The sequence below is a fragment of the Mirounga leonina genome, unplaced genomic scaffold, assembly GCF_011800145.1.
Source record: "Mirounga leonina isolate KUSES-001 unplaced genomic scaffold, KU_Mleo_1.0 Mir_92, whole genome shotgun sequence".
Taxonomy (NCBI): domain Eukaryota; kingdom Metazoa; phylum Chordata; class Mammalia; order Carnivora; family Phocidae; genus Mirounga; species Mirounga leonina.
In genome coordinates this window covers 16328894-16347487 of record NW_023270852.1, presented here as the reverse complement: position 1 = coordinate 16347487, position 18594 = coordinate 16328894, and the positions used below count along the sequence as shown (strand labels likewise).

The 18594-nt window shown below is 37.5% G+C and overlaps 1 protein-coding gene across 6 annotated transcripts in view; it reads right to left on the bottom strand.

The window, feature by feature from the left end:
• Window positions 1-18594, bottom strand: part of EMSY (EMSY transcriptional repressor, BRCA2 interacting) — an 87483-nt gene that overhangs the window by 67220 nt on the left and 1669 nt on the right. For 2 of the 6 annotated variants that reach the window (XM_034995322.1, XM_034995328.1), the window contains exons 2-8: window positions 17129-17237; window positions 11589-11688; window positions 9994-10068; window positions 8600-8641; window positions 4949-5124; window positions 3173-3325; window positions 289-548 (exon numbers count right to left, since the gene is read on the bottom strand). In XM_034995322.1, the coding sequence (XP_034851213.1) occupies window positions 289-548; window positions 3173-3325; window positions 4949-5124; window positions 8600-8641; window positions 9994-10068; window positions 11589-11688; window positions 17129-17198 (876 nt within the window). In that variant the 5' untranslated portion in view covers window positions 17199-17237. The remainder of the gene's footprint in view (window positions 1-288; window positions 549-3172; window positions 3326-4948; window positions 5125-8599; window positions 8642-9993; window positions 10069-11588; window positions 11689-17128; window positions 17238-18594) is intronic. The other 4 variants (XM_034995323.1, XM_034995326.1, XM_034995324.1 and 1 more) reach the window with 4 other exon arrangements.

Below are 18594 nucleotides of genomic sequence, written 5' to 3'. Positions count from 1 at the left end.
CTGCTTCTCCCTCTCCCACTCCCCCTGCTTGTGTTCCCTCTCTCGCTGTGTCTCTCTGTCAAATAAATAAATAAAATCTTTAAAAAAAAAAAAAAAGTGAATTAATAATACCTATCCCAAGGGTGATAGGTATTATTCTGTGCAGAATTAAAGTAAGAGACCTGATCATTCCCAGCATAATGCCAAGCACATAGTAAGCACTCAGTGCATGTTTGTTAAATCTGAATCATATTGACTGAAAGAAATGGAAACAGCAATCATCAGACAGAGACTCCCTCCTTCACATACCTTTTGTGTTGTTGTGTTTGTCGTCTGTGTTGATGGTTTGGTGAAGGTTATTTTCACAGGAGACATGTGGGGTGGTAAGGAGTTGGCAATGCTCTGCATGATGTTGCTCATCTTGGGACTGCCACTCACAGGCACAGTGATCGTCTTTGAGACCGGAACAACAGCCTTTGGAACTTCCTTTAGGACAACAGGGGAGGAGCTAGAAGAATTTGTTCGCCTTCGTTTTCTGGGTTTTTCATCTTCATCTGAACAGCTAACACCTGAAAGGCAATGACAGTTTTGTTGTATTTATCACAATCTAACCCTGCATTTTATACTTCATTTTAAATCTTTGTGTCATCAGCCATCCTTGACCTCTCCCTTTGCCTCAGCCCCAAACAGTAAGTCCTATCAATCCTCCCTCAGAAGTTTTCTCTGAATGCCTTTCCTCCTTTCTTTAACCCTGTGGCTATGTCAGGCCTTCTTATCTCCTGCCTGTATTTTAGCAACCTCCTAAAAGATGTCCATGCTTCGAATCACTCCACTTCTACACTCCATCCTACTGCCAGTTACAGAATCTCATACCTAATTATGTCAATGCCTTGCCTTAAATCCTTAAGTAGTTTTTATCTCCCTACAAGATGAGGCACTTAAATCATTACTACATCATTCAAGGTTCTACAGCTTTCCAAGAACACAATACAGCTGACCTTCAAACACAAGTTTGAACTGCACAGGTCCACTAATATGTGTATTTTTTTTGATAAATACAGTATATTACTATAAATGTTTCTCTTTCCTCTTATGATTTTCTTAGTAACATTTTCTTTTTTCTAGCTTACTTTATTGTATGAATACAGTATATAATACATATACAAAATATGTGTTAGTCATCTGCTTATGTTATCAGCAAGACTTCTGGTCCACTATAGACTATTAGTATTTAAGTTTTTGGGGAGTCAAGTTATATGCAGATTTTCGACTGCACAAGGAGTCAGCAACCCTAAGCCCCACATTGCTCAAGGGTCAACTATATCCTACTCTACCCAACCCTGTGCACCCTTATAATCCCAGTACACTGAAGTGCTCACGATTCCCCAAAGCCACCTTAACATATTCTATACAACCAGAGTCTCCAAACACTATTGTTCTTTGGGGAATACTACCTACCAACAATGAACTCTTCATCATCCTGCAAACCATCTCCTCAGTGACACTCTCCTTACTCCTCTAAGCAAAACTAATCCACATCTCTGAGCTTAAGCACTTTGTATATTCTCTTCTTTATCACTCACCCCATGGCAATGTGGCTGCTGGTCTGCACATCTCCCATTATTAAGAGGCTCCCAGAGGGCGATGACTAAGACTTACTGGTTTGTTTCCCCAGTACAGTGCCTTGCACATATGAAGCTAGATTAATGAACAATTATATCTCAAACTAATGTTGCCTGTGTGACTTCTGAGAATAAAGCAATAAACTTCCTATTATTTTAAACTACATTTTATGTTTAAAAGGTTTCCTCGGGTTTGGGATTCACTTTCAGTGTTTTAAAAAATTATCAAAAAAAAAAGGGGGGCGCCTGAGTGGCTCAGATGGTTGAGCGTCTGCCTTCGGCTCGGGTCATGATCCCGGGGTCCTGGGATCAAGCCCCGCATCGGGCTCCCTGCTTGGCGGGCAGCCTGCTTCTCCCTCATCCTCCTACTGTTCCCCCAGCTTGTGCTCTCTTGCTCTCTCTGTCAAATAAATAAATAAAATCTTAAAAAAAAAAAAATAGATCGCGGGGCGCCTGACTGGCTCAGATGGAACACACGACTCTCAATCTTAGGGTCGGGAGTTCAAGCCCCATGTTGGGTGTTGAGATTACTAAAAGGAAAAAAAAAAAGAATTTAAAAAAATAAATCTCTTACAGTCACCTTGGCTAAATCTACAGAAATCACTTGATCTTAGCCAAAAGGCTGAGAAGTGATTAAATCTAGAGAAATCAGATATAAACTTAATAGTTCCAGATTCTTAGTTTTTTCTTTATGAACTAAAGCCTCAACTATTTTTGTAGACTTTTTTTTTAAATCAAGTGAGAAACATAAATCCTTCCAACATTCATAGGAAATCTCTACAAAGCAGACAAAAAAAAAGTATACAGCATGACTCATGGAATTAATAAACTATAACTCCTTATACCACCTTCAGTTTTTAGACTTTAATTTAAATAAGGCTGACAATGACCTAAAATCATTCCTAAAACAGCAAACTCTACCTCTAAAAGTTACAAAGAAATCAAGTTTATAACTATATTGAGAAAAATGAAAATCAAGTACTAATAATCTCCAGCTGATAACAAAAGCAAAACAATACTGACATAACAGACACTAATACCAAAAAATGACCTGGACATTAAACTGTTTCACAGGATAGAATCAAGGGGCTAAAAACTGCAAATAAACTTCAAAAGCTTATAGTCAACTAAAAATATAAAAGATGGACTCCCTAGATACATCACTGAAAGTAACAGCTGGATGATATACTATATAAATAATTTTTTAAAAAACATTAAAAATTACACTTACAGGAGTAAACACTGCATAAATCACATAAGCACATTTCTTCAGTTTCCATTCACATTTCTAGTCCATGACAATCAAAACAAGTGAATACTTGGAAGATAGCACTGTTCAAGGCAGATTTCCCACAGAGAACAAAAAAGAAGTAATTTCTCAACCCCCAGAACTGATTAAAAAGCAATATATACCTAGTCACGTGTAAAGAAAGGAATTTACAACCTTCAAAAACTAACCACTGCTAATAGCCAGTGGACCGATGATTTAATCCAGGAAGGCAGATCTAATCAGAGCCTATGTTGCAGCATTTAGCCAAGATGGCCCTGATAACACTGAGAATATCACTTACTTTTGACATAAACAGTACTTCCACTTGGCAAGACAACTACATTGGAGGCAGGACTGGCAGGTCTTGGAGACTTAACCGTCGCTATGCTGCCACTTGGAACAGGGGTAGAGGTTGGGGTTGACGTGGTACTTGTGTAGGAATAGCAAACCACTACTGAAGGAACGATAAAAAAGTTTGCTGTTAACTTTCACCAAAACTGTCCACGCATATACATAAAAATATTTTTACTGCAGGCCAATTTTAACATTTTCATGTGATCAGAAGTTAGAGGCCATTACTAGGTCCATTAAGTTAAAAGGTATTAATAACCCTTCCAGAAAATCATCACTTCACTGGGTTTTCCTCAAGTATTTAACAGCTGGTCTACAGGTGACTTTGCCAATGGAGAAGAGCACAATTACAAAGAAATCCAGTTTAAAACTATACGAAGAAAAATAAAAATAATTTTTCATTCATGGCAGGAGTTAGACAAAAGGCACGTACTTGTATTCCCTTTTAATACTGATAGCAGCACCAATGATGGAGTGATGCATAATTTTTCCCTAACCATGGCAATTTCCAACTTGGCTACTGGGGGGGGAACCACAGCAAGGTTACTTTATTATAAAACAACTTACTAGTCACTTGCCATCCAAGCAGTGCAACAATAACTCAACTAATGACAACATTATATGTCAATTTCTTGAATAACAACAAGAAGCAAGAATAGTTCATAATGCACCATTTACTGAGTACCATGCACTATGCTAAATGCTTTCCATATATTAGCACTAACACTCACAGCACCACATCCTCCTTTTAAAGATGAGGAACCTAGGGTTCACAGAAGCTAAGAGTTGCTGGAGGTCACATAGCTAGGAAATGGCTAACTAGGACTCAAACACAGATTTGACTATTGGCAATCCCATATTCTTTTCCCTCTACCAGACAGTTGGTGGACAGAAAAGGTAAAAGTGGGAAGAGAAGAAAGATACCTCTCCTACAACAAAGAAAACAGGAACTGAGTGGAGGCCAAATTTGTACATTGGTACCTGTCTCTCTCTAAATATAGCTTCCTTCAGCCTAAAACAGAGCCTGGCATGCATGAAGAGTGTCTCATTCTGCTCCACGACCCACTGATAATCAAGAAATGACAATTCCCCAAAGTAATCTGACAACTTCATTATTTTCAGGGTTATTTTCAAGCAACACCAAACTAAGCTACTAGAATCAATCCAAATATGCACTCTCAAATTTAACATTACTCTTGGTAGCCTCAAGAGAATTCAAGAATTTTTAAAGCACGTGTCAATTACTAGATTAAATAACAGTAAGAAAGCCTTCTCTTCTGCCAGGTAATCCCTAATGGATTCAGAACACTGACTAGAACAGAGAAGCACCATATACATAGATTCCAGAAGATAAAACAGAGTTTTATTGTCTAATCAGTTAGGCATCTTTCTCCAGCAGGTAAATGACTTCCATCATTTATTTTCCATGTCACCCATTAAGGCCTTTTATCCACTTCTAACAAGATACACTGATAGCAAAAATTCACTCCAAGAAGGCTTTTTCCAATTTTGTGATTAACAGAACTCACACTTTGAAAAGGGAAATCTGGTTTCGGCTGAGACTAAAAACATGGCAGTTTCTAGTTTCAAAATAAGAGTTGCTCACTGTGTTTTGTAACCTTCATACACTGGGATTAAAACAGATGAAACTGATGAAAACAGGACACCTTTCCTTGAAGAATCTGAGAAAAGTCGTCTCTACACACAGAAGTAGTTTTCTACTCACCTTCCTTGCTTCCTGTTTCTGCAGGCACTGGAAGAGATGCATTGTGCTGGATAGCTGCATTGGCAACAGCGTTAGCTGTTACAGTGAAGGCAGTTTGGGGAACCAACCGGGGCATCAGTGGAACCAAGCGACGACCCTCAATGGACCACTCTGAAGAGCTATTAGGTCCAGACATACTAAACAAAAAAGAAAATGCTGCTACAAGGGTTCTCAATCACTAAAAATGAGTCAACTATTTTCTCAAACAAATATAACTTTTTAAATTATAAAAAGTACCCTGAGTGAATAGGAGAGGCTTTATTTTAAGCAAGCAAAATGAAAATTATGAGTAATTATCAGAATTTAAGGGATTTCACACACACTTAAGTTCTTACACATTTTATTCTATAATATAAATCTTATAATTAACACAACTGAAACTATGAAAAATTTTCCTATGCCTTCTAAATATTGACATTATTTTCATTAGTTTAAATCTGGCATTGCTAATGAAAACTAGTACATCTACTAACTTTTAGAACTTAATTTTGTAATTCAACTAAAAAGGTAAAAAGTACTCGTAATTTTTAAATTAGATTTTCTTTAATAATTGAGGATAGAATTCACTGAACCTTTGCAAAAATGATCTAACTGCCTGCATGGCCAGAGGTTCTAAGGCTTTCAAACAAGGGAAACTGAGGCAGTAAACGAGGGAGACTAAGTATGGAGGGAGAGAAGTGGGCTGTATATATCACTGCATGTGTCATTGATGATGTGTTACATTAGTATCCTTCCTGTTAAAAAATAGACTAGGTCTGAGGTCACTGGAAGAAACCTGCCACTACTACTTTAATTTTACTTATATCACTCTTCATTCTAAGAAATATTTGAGGCCATGGAACTATCCCCCTAAGCAGACACTATTCTGTTTCTCTATCTAAACCTGAGTAAATATCCCAGGAATCCCACTGAAATATGGTTGAAATATGAAAAGACAATTTTGTCACTTCTCTTGATTTGGCTCCACAAAAGGCAGTTACATCACTTCTCCTGATGATTAGTGTCAAGGTTTAAAATTTACCCAGAATCAATTAATCAACCTTTTTACTAAATCAGAAATATTTCTGCACCTTTTCCAAACTGAAGATTCTATAACCAAATCTAGGGCTTAAGACTCGAAATGTCCACTGATTCTTCATATTTAGATAGCGTACACAAAAGCCCTTGTTAGTGGATAATGGAATAATGATGATGATGGTGATGGTGATGGTAGTTAACATCAACTAAACACTTTTTCTACGTCCGGCACTGTTTTAAACATTTTCTATGTATTAACTCATAATTCTCTCAATAATCCTATGAAATTGGTAATATTATTATCTCCATTTTGTGCATAGAGAAACTGAGTCACTGAGAGGTTAAATAACTTCCCTAAGGTCACACAGCCACTAAATGTTTCCTTCAACAAGCATACATCATAATACTGACATGTGCCACACCACAAGTAGAAAGTATAAAACTTTTCAAAAGGGTTTTATGTCTAATATTTGCCTTTGATTTATACTAATTGGGCACCGTTGTCTAATTACGACCAACTTTCACTGAATGGAACAAATAAATTACTTTACAACTTGAGAAGGATTTACATTCAGTTCAGAAAGGAATTTCTAGGAGCTGATGAATCTAGTTGGGTTACTATGAGAAATTTGCAAACTGTTTAACCAGTCCTACCTAAAACAAGGGAAAGAAGAGTTCCTAAAACCCCAATTAACTTCATAAATTTGTTATCACATCATCTCCAATTTGACACTAGTTCTGAAACAGAGAATGGTATAAACAAGAAAAGAGAAACAGAAGTGGGCTACGGCTAATTGTCAAAGGAAAAAATTCTAAAAGCTATTTAGCGTTTTCTTGGCTTACTCCGACTTTGCTATCATTTTTTTAGAACATCACTAGTATATTTGCTAGGTGATTGTTTACACACAAATAAAGTGATGTCTACACTTACCTGGTGCATTGTTTAAATGGTGGCAGAAATTATGGAAGATCAATAATTTAAAACACATGAATATTTGCTATTGAAAAGACAGAATTTGCAGTGCAAAAGATACAACTGCAACTTTTAAAAAGATCTGTAAATCTTCCAAATTTCTACTCATGCAAACATGCTCAAATTTTTTTTAAGTGAGTGAAAAATTATGTTAGAATTAGATCAAAAATTCCTATTTGCTTAGTAATGAGGGTGTAAATATGCATTAGTTGCACAAATCATCTAAACTGAATTTTACAGATTTTTGTAAACATCTTACTCCAGGGCTTCCCTGGAGTACCTAAGTTTCAATGTAAGGATCGCTTCTCTATTTAGATTAAGGATGGCAAGGGAGGGTAGAAACCTTGCTCCAGCCCCTTTCCTGAGAAATCTAACATGATACTAATGAAACTACCTTGGCCCTCACATCCTTTGGTATGCAGGGCACCGGAAAAAAAATCTTTACCCTCACATAGAAACTCACACAGTATCCTATAAATGTCTGGCTTATGGGGAAGGAGTTTAAGAGAAGAGTAATTCCAGATAGCCACTTTCTTTGAATACTAGAGACAATGCTGGCAAGAGTGGCACAATTAAAAACTCTGAAGCCCCTTGACATTCCAGGCTTTAATATTATAATATTCTGACATGTTTCAAAACTGAATTCGAGTATCAAACTTAATATATGGTCTGGTGCCAAATAATAAACATGTGTTATGCTTCAGGCCATAAGCAAGGCTTTTCTTTGATCCCAGACACCCTGCTCCTTTTGTTTCCACCTCCTTTGTGCTCAATCTTCTCGGCTTTCTCTTTACCTTTCAACCACATTCCTTCAGGCCTAAGCTGCGATTTTGAGTGGGGGAGGGAAGGGAGAGGAGAAAGGGAATGCAGTCAGTTCAGATGCATTCCTCCTTGGCTCCAGTTGCTTTTTTCAGGCTCAGAGTATGAAGCCATCCTATAGATAATCTTTGGATTTAGGTTCTGTTGCTACTTATGAGGGAAACAGGGCAGAGGAGATGTAGAGAATAAGGGATCTATGCCTTCCTCACCATTCCGCACTCACCGACCCCTGGGCTCAACAAGTAAAATACGACACCTAGTCAAACTAAAACCACAGCATAAAATATTAAAATAAGAGTACAGAAAGACCTAAGAAGCTTTTAAAATTATATGCTGAAGTAAACTCTTCAGAAAATTAAACTCATGTATTAAAGAAATCAGAAAGGAGAGAAAAAAGGAAACACAGGCAGATAGAAGCCAACTCTCAATTATCCATGCTAATAGAGAGAGGAGGGAAAGGGAGAGGTCAAACAGATTAAAGAAATCCACATATTATCCAAAAATACTTTGGCAAATACTTGTAAATTCTTCTACCAAGCCATTTCCAGGACAACTAACAAGCAGTAAAATGACTAATTAAAATTTTCACCTCCTCTCCCTTCCCACCCTCTGACTAGAGGTACTCCCAAGCAGCAAAATGGCTAAAGGGTGGGCAATATTAGGAGGGGGAGGAGGGGAAGAGAAGGAAAAGCAGAGGGCACGGTTAATTCATAAATGGGAATATGTGCCCCTGAATAATTGAGAGCTTCAATTTTGAAATAATACAAGAAAAAGCCTGAAATAATAATAACCTATTTGCATACCTGTAACTTGGTCTTTCACCCAAATATAAGGATAAATTCATTCTTTAAAGGGGAAAAAAGGAAAAGGAGACTAAATAAATGTTATCCTTTAAGTATGAAACTGATGCATCAACTTACAACTAATTGACCCACAATATTTTTCCAATGCTTTTAAGGTACTAACTTTGTCTCTAAGTGCCTCTGAATGTAAGCTATTGTTTACTACTTTATTATCTAGCACATAAGTTTCCTATTACCATCTCAAATTAGAATCTAGGTTCAGTTATTATTTTCAGACCATCCCAATTCAAAAGTTTAGAGCAAATTAAAGAAGGAACACATTAATATTTGAATGTTTCAACCATGTTGGCCTGACAACTAAATACTTAATGTCTCTAGTGGAAAAATTCCAAACTTCTACAGTGCATACATACCTACCACTGAAAAATCTCAAAATCCAGATACCGAAACTTTCAAACTACGCAGCTAAAAAGGTAGCACCCCATTTTATAAGTTAAGTAAAATGAGGAATAGCAAAGCACAACATGAAGCTAATGGATCTACAAGGTCAATTCAAATACTGCCAGTTGGTTTAAACACACTATTTATCACACTATGGAACTGCACTGAATTTTTTCCTTTAGTTTTATTTCACATTAAAACATAAAAATAAAAAATAAATGAGTAATACTGTAATATATTTTATTTTTAATGAAATGCTCCTGTCATCTTGCATTAACATTTAAGGATAATTTCTGTTCCTTTCTATTCTTTAGGAGGCACTATCTCCATTCGTATTCTACTAATGTTTGATCCCTGCCCTTAGTCCTCCACCACCCTCCACCCCATCTGTCACACAGTTATAATGATCTGAAAACAATTTGATAAGAATCCTTTATAAATTTTATTTTGTTGGCTTTTTTAAAGTAAATTAAGATATATTCATATTTCTTAAAAGCAGAATATATATTCTTACAATCTTTTTTCTGAATCTCAAAATACATGAAATATTAGTCAGGTAGAAAGAAAATTTAAAATGCCTATTTATAAAGCAATATATATACCACATACCATTACAAAGAACCTCTAAGGGGTGTCAAATTAGGGGAGCATACCACTTTATTACTGAACTTTGCTTTAAGTAAGTGAATCATCTGCTAAACTGTGGTGGCCTTTTATGCAGAGATCACATTGTAACTGGATTTGACCTGAGTACTTAAAGCTTGCCTAACCAAATGCAAAAACATAACCAACTGAATAAACAGTTAATACCTCTATGGTCAGGATCCCTGAGCACAGAAATATTACTATTAAGATAAAAGACTCAGGAATCTGCTATACAATAGGAAGACTGTTTCAAAATTATGTTATACTACGTCATAAAAAAATCAGGGGTTGTATGACTAATGGCTTACTTATGTGCAATTGTTGTTAACCGTTCATCGTTTACTGCTCTCCGAACTTCAGCACGGTGGCGCTCTGTTGAGATGCTATGAAAAAAAATAGCCATTATAGAACTCTGCCAAGCAGGCAGCTCTTTTCTACACTTTTATTCATGTTTAAGTCAACATTTTGCTTGGGGAAGAGAGGGGACAAGATTGATTTGTGAAAAGATATAGACGGGGCCTAAAATATATCTTCAGATGCTTTCATTAAAATCACAGAAAAGGGTTCATAGTGATTCTGTGTAACTGCAGAGAGAATTAGTTGCAAATTAAAAATCACAGGAAGACAAATTAGCTTGATATCAAGTCATTACTTCCAAAACTCGGAAATGTCAGACCATGTTCAAGATTAGCAGAGGTTCCTGTTATCTAAATGTGCAAACAGCCACTGAATGACCCCTAATCGTGGTTACTAAGAAGATTTTGGCACCTAGAAGAAAGTCTTCTAAAGTCTTTTTTTTTTTTTTTCTAAAAAAATAAAAACTAAAGTCCTTCCTAAAGCTTAAAAGTCTTATAATTTTATGTTCAGTGAATTTAATAAAGAAACAAAAGTGGCAAGATAATCTGTTTCTTGTGGCTATATGCTATGAAATTTGACACCAGGACATTACTCCCTTATTACTCAACATTTCAACTATGTCTTCTACATTACACTATATTACCATTACAGTAAAAATGTGCTTATATTGATTCTGATTAAATACATATAAAGTTAACACTAAACAAGTGAAAAAAGGCTACACCCATTCCATTCGTAAATATTCAATAAAATGAGTAACCACTCTTCAAATTGTAATCTTTACTGCTTAAGCTATATCTATACCATGGACTAAAATATGTAAGGGGCTGGAAAGAAGATTTATGAGGAAATAGAAACAACAAACAAAAAATATAGAAGTTGTTAAATATGAAGACAATAAGATTAAGGATTTGATTTAATATTATCCCTGTATTAATGTCAACCAAATACAGGAAAAGACTCTTCCCTATTTTCATTTAAAAAAAAAAAGGACAAAATGGTTTTAAATATAGAAAGGAAACTTCAGTTAAAACAGAGTATTTTCTGAGAAAGCTCAAGATGTCAGAATGGATCAAGACAAGGTATCAAAGAATTCCATTCAGTAGAATTGTTAACGGCTTCAAGGCCACTCTAGCAGGACACTGAGGGGATAAACTATCCACAGGGCTATGACTATATAAAAACCACTTATTTCTATAAATTAAAACAACAACTTCCTAGTATCTCCTTCTCCCCTCCCAACAAACGCCACGGGCCACTCCAAGTCTTCAGATCTTGTTGCTACCAACTCTTCTTTCCTTCACCCATATCAAAAATACCTCCCCTTCCCAGGTGACCCAAACCTAAAATAACCTGCCTTAAACCCTTTCTGATTACAGAATAAATGATAAATTACATAACTTTCTGCAACAAAGCACACAACTGGGATGAGATATCTAAGCACCAACAACTGGAAAACCTCTGTCTTCAACTTGAGAATGAAAAGTATTAAAACTCCTCAAAATGAAATTTCTAGAGTCATATCTCACAAACTTTTATAATTTACCTAAGAACTTTTGAGAGTTCTCCGAGAAGATCTTTCTTTTCCTTGGTGAGATCCCCCTGTGCCCGAAGTGCACTGATAACTCCAGCATATGCCTCCAATTCTAGAAGAAGAAAATTATTTTATCAAGATAGGCCTTCAATATTTTAATACTGTGGCTATATATAGTGAAACTACAGGGCAAAAAAACCTAGAAATCAGTAAAAAAAATCAATACACAAAATTTTAGAAGTTCCTCTCAAAAATTTTATCTAAGAGCATTGATTAAAATGTAGCTTTCATAATTGTATATCTTTTTTTTATTGCCTCACAGAAGTCATGTGTACAAAGTGTTTAGGTAGAAAAATCTAATGGTAAATATTTTATCTCACACATTATCAATGAAGAACATTTAACTCAGATGCTACCAACAATTGGGAACAGGCTCCAAGTGATACAAGGCTGATAAGAGAAATTTTTAGCTTTACTGACAGGTACCTACCATCACCAATCCTTGAAATAATTCCTTAGCCCTGCCTTGAATCAAACTACATTCTCCTGGGGTTGAGAATACCATGAGTACTGCACAATAGAAAAACTCCTAGAACAAGAGTCAAATGACCAGATTCTGGCTCCAGCACTCCCACTTAACTAGTTGTGTGACCTTGGGCAAGTTCTTTCTCACCCTTGAGCCTCAATTTCTTTATCTAGAAGAGACATCGAAGGTATCTTCCAGATCTAAGATCCTCTGCATCTACCATGGAAATGACTGAGACCGGTTAGGAAACATCAGTTGCTCTTATAGCAACCAGGATATAATATACTGAACCCTAGTGCCAGACAGTTTCATTTCACTATCTTTCCACAGCAACAACCATTATGAAATGAAACTGTCAGTCTCCAATACTGGTTAAAATATAAAAGCAAAAAGTCCTCACTGGCTCCCAATGAACCATGCCTGCCTCCCAGCACACTCCTTGGGAACTGTACTACTTTTGTATAGTCCCTTCCCACACTGACTCTGGGCTTGGCATGTGACTTGCTTTGGCCAGTGGAACATGAGCATACATGATACAAATAGAAGCTCACTACCATTTGCCTCCAGAGCCTTGCTGTCTTGGAACCTTGAGATAACCAAGCTGTGAAGAAGCCCAGGATGAAAGGCCACATGGAGAGAGGCCCAGCCATCTGAGCTAAGCCCAGTAAACCAACTAAGCTACCAGCAGAATACAGCCACATGAGAGAGCTCAGGCAAAACCAGCAACCACAGAATCAAAAAAATAAATAAAATAGTTATTTTAAGCCATTAACACTATGAGACAGGCATATCTAAACAAAACAGAATGATGGGAAATAAGTGTCCAAACTACAGTTATCTTCTTAGTCAATTCAAGTTGCTACTAGTATTTGGTATATCCCAAGGCCTGACACACAAATAATGAAGGTATACATATCTGCATCCTAGGTACTACACCAATAATAAACTAGTAGCCTTGTTTAGTTCTTGTTATTTACAGTTCTGAGAGTAAAAAAAAAAAAGAGTGAGCTGACTATATTAAACAGAAATATCTGATCCATGGGGCGCCTGGGTGGCTCAGTCAGTTGGGCGTCTGCCTTCGGCTCAGGCTGTGATCCCAGAGTCCTAGGATCGAGGCCCCATATCACATCCCTGCATCGCACAGGGCTCCCTGCTCAATAGGGAGTCTTGCTTCTCCCTTTCCCTCTGCTCCTCCTCCCTGCTCGCTAGAAAGAAATGCCTGATCCAAATGAATTATCCCATGTGTAAACATCTTGCATATTCAATCTATGCTGAATACTATGTAGATGTTTCATGGGGTCTCTCTGGAAGGACAAAGCTTGCCTGCTCTGAATAGTAAAGGAAATACTTAGTACCACGAAACATATATTTCAGCTTTTATCAGGCCCCAAAGTAGAGTTCAGAAAGGCACTGGGGATAACCAACTAAGAAATCACTATACTAAAAGTTTATGCCTCATTTATGGAATATTTTATTCAACAGATCAGTACTGAGTCCTATTATATATACCAGATAGTATGTTAAATCCTGCCTTCAAGGAGTTTACTCTAGAATAAAGCTACAGTGAAACAAGTCATCAGACAATGATGATACAGTTTATAATACAGTGGTAAAAGCAAAGAGAAGAAACACATCATCCAGTCTAGAAGCATAAGCTTTAATCAGAAAGAGAAGTGTGCTCTAAGCAAGCAGGAGGAAAAAACCCACAAATATGCAAAAGGAATACAGTAAAAGAGCAAATAATGTCTCATATAGACATCAAACTTCCAGTAACAGTCGGTGACTATTTTCGGAGTTTTACTTTAGGGAAAGTAAAAATATGTATTTGGGGACGCCTGGGTGGCTCAGTTGGTTAAGCGACTGCCTTCGGCTCAGGTCATGATCCTGGAGTCCCGGGATCAAGTCCCGCATCGGGCTCCCTGCTCGGCGGGGAGCCTGCTTCTCCCTCTGACCCTCCCCCATCTCGTGCTCTCTCTCTCTGTCTCATTCTCTCTCAAGTAAATAAATAAAAAAAAATCTTTAAAAAAAATATATATATTTGGATAGTCACTAACTCAAACCAAACTTAATTGCACATTACTACTACTACTACAAGGTACCATGGAGAATATTTATATGAATAAAACAAAGTCCCTATCCTCAGGTATTTAAATTCCAAGAAGAGATGCATATACAGGAATAAAGAAGGATAAAAATGGAAAAGTAGTTTGGGGCCAGACTAAGCCTCTAATTTCAGGCTAAAAAGTTCTTATTTGATAGAGGACTCGGTAGTTGATTGAATGTGGAAAGAACAGCAGAAGGAAAGGAATCAGATTTTGTAGTTTGCAAGATATTTAGGAGAAGGGCAATACCATAAAAAGAAATGGAGAGGTCAGAGAGAGGAAATGGTATGAGGAAAAAGAAAAAGAAGTTCACTTTTGGCCTATGCAATTTATGGTGATCAAGATACTACTTCAGAAAGATTGAAATTAACCAAAGAAATGCGGCAAAGGTTTTTGACATTTCAAGTCTCATTCCAAGTCTAACTAAAAAGTCATGGACAAAAGTAAGAGGTGGTAACCTCACACAAAACTGGGACTCAGACCACAGTTATCATAGTCACACAATCCGAGGCACTTCCTCCATTCTCCAGAAATTCACTCACGGTAAAGAACCTTTACTGGCTTCCCAACCTCCTTGACATTTGATTTCCATTTTGATGGGTATCCTCAGATCCTGACAAATATCAAACTTAGCTGAATTTCTGGTATTTTTGGTGCCGTTCTATTGTAGTGTTCACTCTAATGACACATAACTATAATAAAAGATACATGCAAACACCACGGAAAACAAAAAGATTTCCCAACCACTCTATAAAGTCCTCAACATTCCACTTAAACAAATCAGCCGTTCAATTATAATATAGTCTGTGAAGCCCCATGTTGGAAAGGTTTTTAAAAAATAAGGCAGGGGAAAGGCAGGATAGAAGGAGGGAAGCATTTATCCATCACTGGTATGTTCAGTATATTATTAAAAAAATTCTCGACCCGAGTTGTTATATTTAAGTAAAATTTAAATGTTTAGTATTCTATGTTAAATGATTTATAACTATTTTTAAAAGAACAAAGCTAATTCTTAAAATATTTTAAGTTAATTCTTAAATACAGTACTTTCTCTAAACTTTGGACCTAGAGCTAAGTGTTTGAAGGCAATTCAAAAGTTTCATTGTTATGATAATGAGCCAACGGGTGGGGAGGAAGTCTTTCTGCAAATCACTATCAAGGCTCACCTCCCAAAGTGAAGGGTCATTGAAGATGACATTACCCTGTAGGAAGGCTGTTTCCTTTTGTATAGAAACAGCTCTCTAGCAACATTACCCACACAGCTCTGGCTAAAGCTAAGGATAAATTTAGACTTAAAGGTTACCATTTTTATATTTAAACATAATCTCTTGACTCAAGGCCCCAAAAGCCCAGAAACTCTAATCCAATCTACTGTAGTTGGGCTCTGTTCATCTGCAATTATTCTAGCTATGGAGTAAATACCAGTACAACTTTATAAATGGTAGCTAGCAAGCTACAGCAATTGCATGCAAGTGTGTAGAAAATCATCCTCAAATTAGTACTAAAAGTTTGGATATAAGGTTAAAGGAAAAAAATGATAATGGATGATTGCCCAAAAAAAGCTCTCTAAACATGCTAAAATACAATGCTAAGAAATAGTTTAAAATCAGAGAATCCTCCCAGTGGCCTGATGGGAAATAAAAAGGGTAAATGTTCCTAGCAGACAGGACCAGGGCAGCTATGATTCAGATTTACACAAAAGAATTCCCAACAAAGATTTCCTTTGAAGATTCACCTGCAAATAAGTATGTCTGAAAGCAACTGCTCTAAAACACTATACCCTCAGATGTCAAGCACCGTGGTAGGATCCTTTTATATACAATTAATCCACATAACAAACTTATGAGGCAGATATTATTATGCTTCTTTTACAAAAGTGTCAACAGATTTAAGGAGATTAAATAAACTGTCCTTGATCTTGTGGGTCATTAGTGACAAGACCAAGACCCCAGGTCCCTCTGAATTCAAGGCCCACACTTTCCCCTTCAAAATCATAAACAAATAATTCATATCCACTTCCAAAACATTTAATGTTCTTTTTCAAATTATTTTTTCATTTACTGAGCACCCACTATGTGCTAGCTTGGGACTATAGTGGTAAAGAAGACAGCAAGGTCGTTCTTGGACCTTTTGGTCTAAAGCAGTAGTTCTCAACCAAGGATCCTCATTTGAACCACAGAATATAAAAAATGACTTGAGTAACTCTCTCAATTTTCCCAAGAATGGTACAAAACTATTACCATTCGAAATGCATAAAAAGAAGTTAGTTCACTACATACAATGGATTAGGCTTTGGATTAGTGCTAATTCTCTCCCTAAAATGCTAGTTGAGAAAGGCTGCTCTAAAGGAAAAGAAGTTCAAAATAATGAATTATAAACATAAAGCATGTTTTATTACTGATAGTAAACATAATTTAGGAAAGTCAGCATAGCTAACATTTACTTAGAATTCAGAAACAGTTTATAATTCACACATACATTCATGAAGCTTAAAAGTATGCTAAAGTAAGACTGGAATCATATTCCTGGGTTACAGTCCTGACTCCATGACTTACTATCAGCATCACCTTGGGTTCTAAGCTTCAGTTTTGTCATCTGTAATATGGAAACACACACACAAAAATACCTACCTTTCCCACTTGAGTGAGGATTAAATAAGATAGCGAATGTAAATAACTCAGAATAGCCCAGTACCCCTCAAGAACTCTTAGCTACTATTTTTATTATTATGGTCCATAATAATCCTACTAAGTACAAAGCACTATGCTAGGCACTGGGGAAATAACAATGAGTAAGATGAAAAGTACACCTCTAAAGAATTTCTAATGCAACATGAGATATCACATCCAGGCAAACAGTCATGACAAAAACAGAAAGGGAAAAGTATCATAGAAACGCATAAATATCAAAAATGAAAATCATACCCAATTTTCTAAGAATCCTTTTGCATTCATCCCTGCTGAGATCCAAAAGGGTTGGCCACACAACAGGCATTGCTGCTTCTTTTTGGTAGCCCCAAAGAGCTTGTCTTCCCTACCAAAACAAATGAAACAAAAATCAAATTACCAAAGTACATTCAAAGGCCACTTACCTGGAAATCCACCCACTAAAAAGTAAAACCAGTAAGAACATCTCACAATCCTATTTCACCACCACACTTTTCAACTTCTGATAAACGAAGAACTAAATATTCCGCAGCTTATTATTCCAGCACAGGATAGTGGAAAGAGCACAGGTTTTAGAGTCAGACACCTCTGTTTCTAGTTGCAGCTTTCAACTCACTGGCTGGGTGATCCTGGGTAAAGTGGACTATCTGAGCAAAAGTTTTCTACATCTGTAAAACAGAGGTACTATCATCCAATTTGTCGTAAGGATTAAAGAACAGTTTGTGAAATTCTTATGATAGTGGCTGGCAAGTTGTTTAATAAATAGGTGCTACGACCTGTGTAACCTTGCGCAAGTTACCTGATTTGTGTCCGCTTTCTCACTTGTGAGTTACAAGAGATAAAATATATAAACCTCCTAGCACGTTACCTGGGCTAATGGAACTTAACAAAAAACTTTCTTCTCAAGTCTTAACAATGAACGATAAATTTACACCCTGTAATCATTAAACAATCATTTACCAAAAGTTTAGATGTCAGGAACTTACTTCATACTGGGAACTGCCTGGTCTAGAGGATAAAAAGACAACAGCGCTGGGCACTTGCACAATACCTGCTTAGCACACAGTAGATCCACTGTAAATATTTGTTAAGTAGATGAATGAAAATAGAGAAGAGTGGGTAAAATGAATGAATGAGTGAGTGAGTGAGTGAATGAATAAGCGAGCTCAATGTCTAGTCGAGAAGTCAGGCACCGAACCGTAATAACTGCTATGTCTCGTTCCAGGCACTGGGGCTGCTAACTCCAACTCTGCGCCCGGAGTTGATCCCCCCTCCTCCGACTTCCCATAGTCCTCTCAGCTACGAACCAACACAGAGCAAGGAGAACTGGACTGCGCGCCCCAGCCGGCAGGATGACATAAAGAAAAGGGGTGGGGAGGAGGAAGAAGGGGCAGAGCCAAAGGAATCCGCTCCCTCCACAAGCCAGTCCCCGCCCCCCGACAGGATCTTGGAGGCGGCCGGCGGCCGCCCGAATCAAGCACCACGTCACGGCATCCCGACGCGTCCCCGCCAGCGCACCCCACCGCGGGGCCGCAGCGCCCTGGAAATCTGGGCAGCAGTTGCGGGAGCCCGCTCTGGAGCCGGGATCTCGTGTAATCCTTCCCCTACTCAAGTGTCAAGGAGGCAAGCCCGCCCCGCCCCCTCCCCAAACACGCACTCTCTCGCAGCACCACAACAAGAGCAGCCCGCCCACCCTCCTCACCGGTGCCGCTCAGCGCCAACCC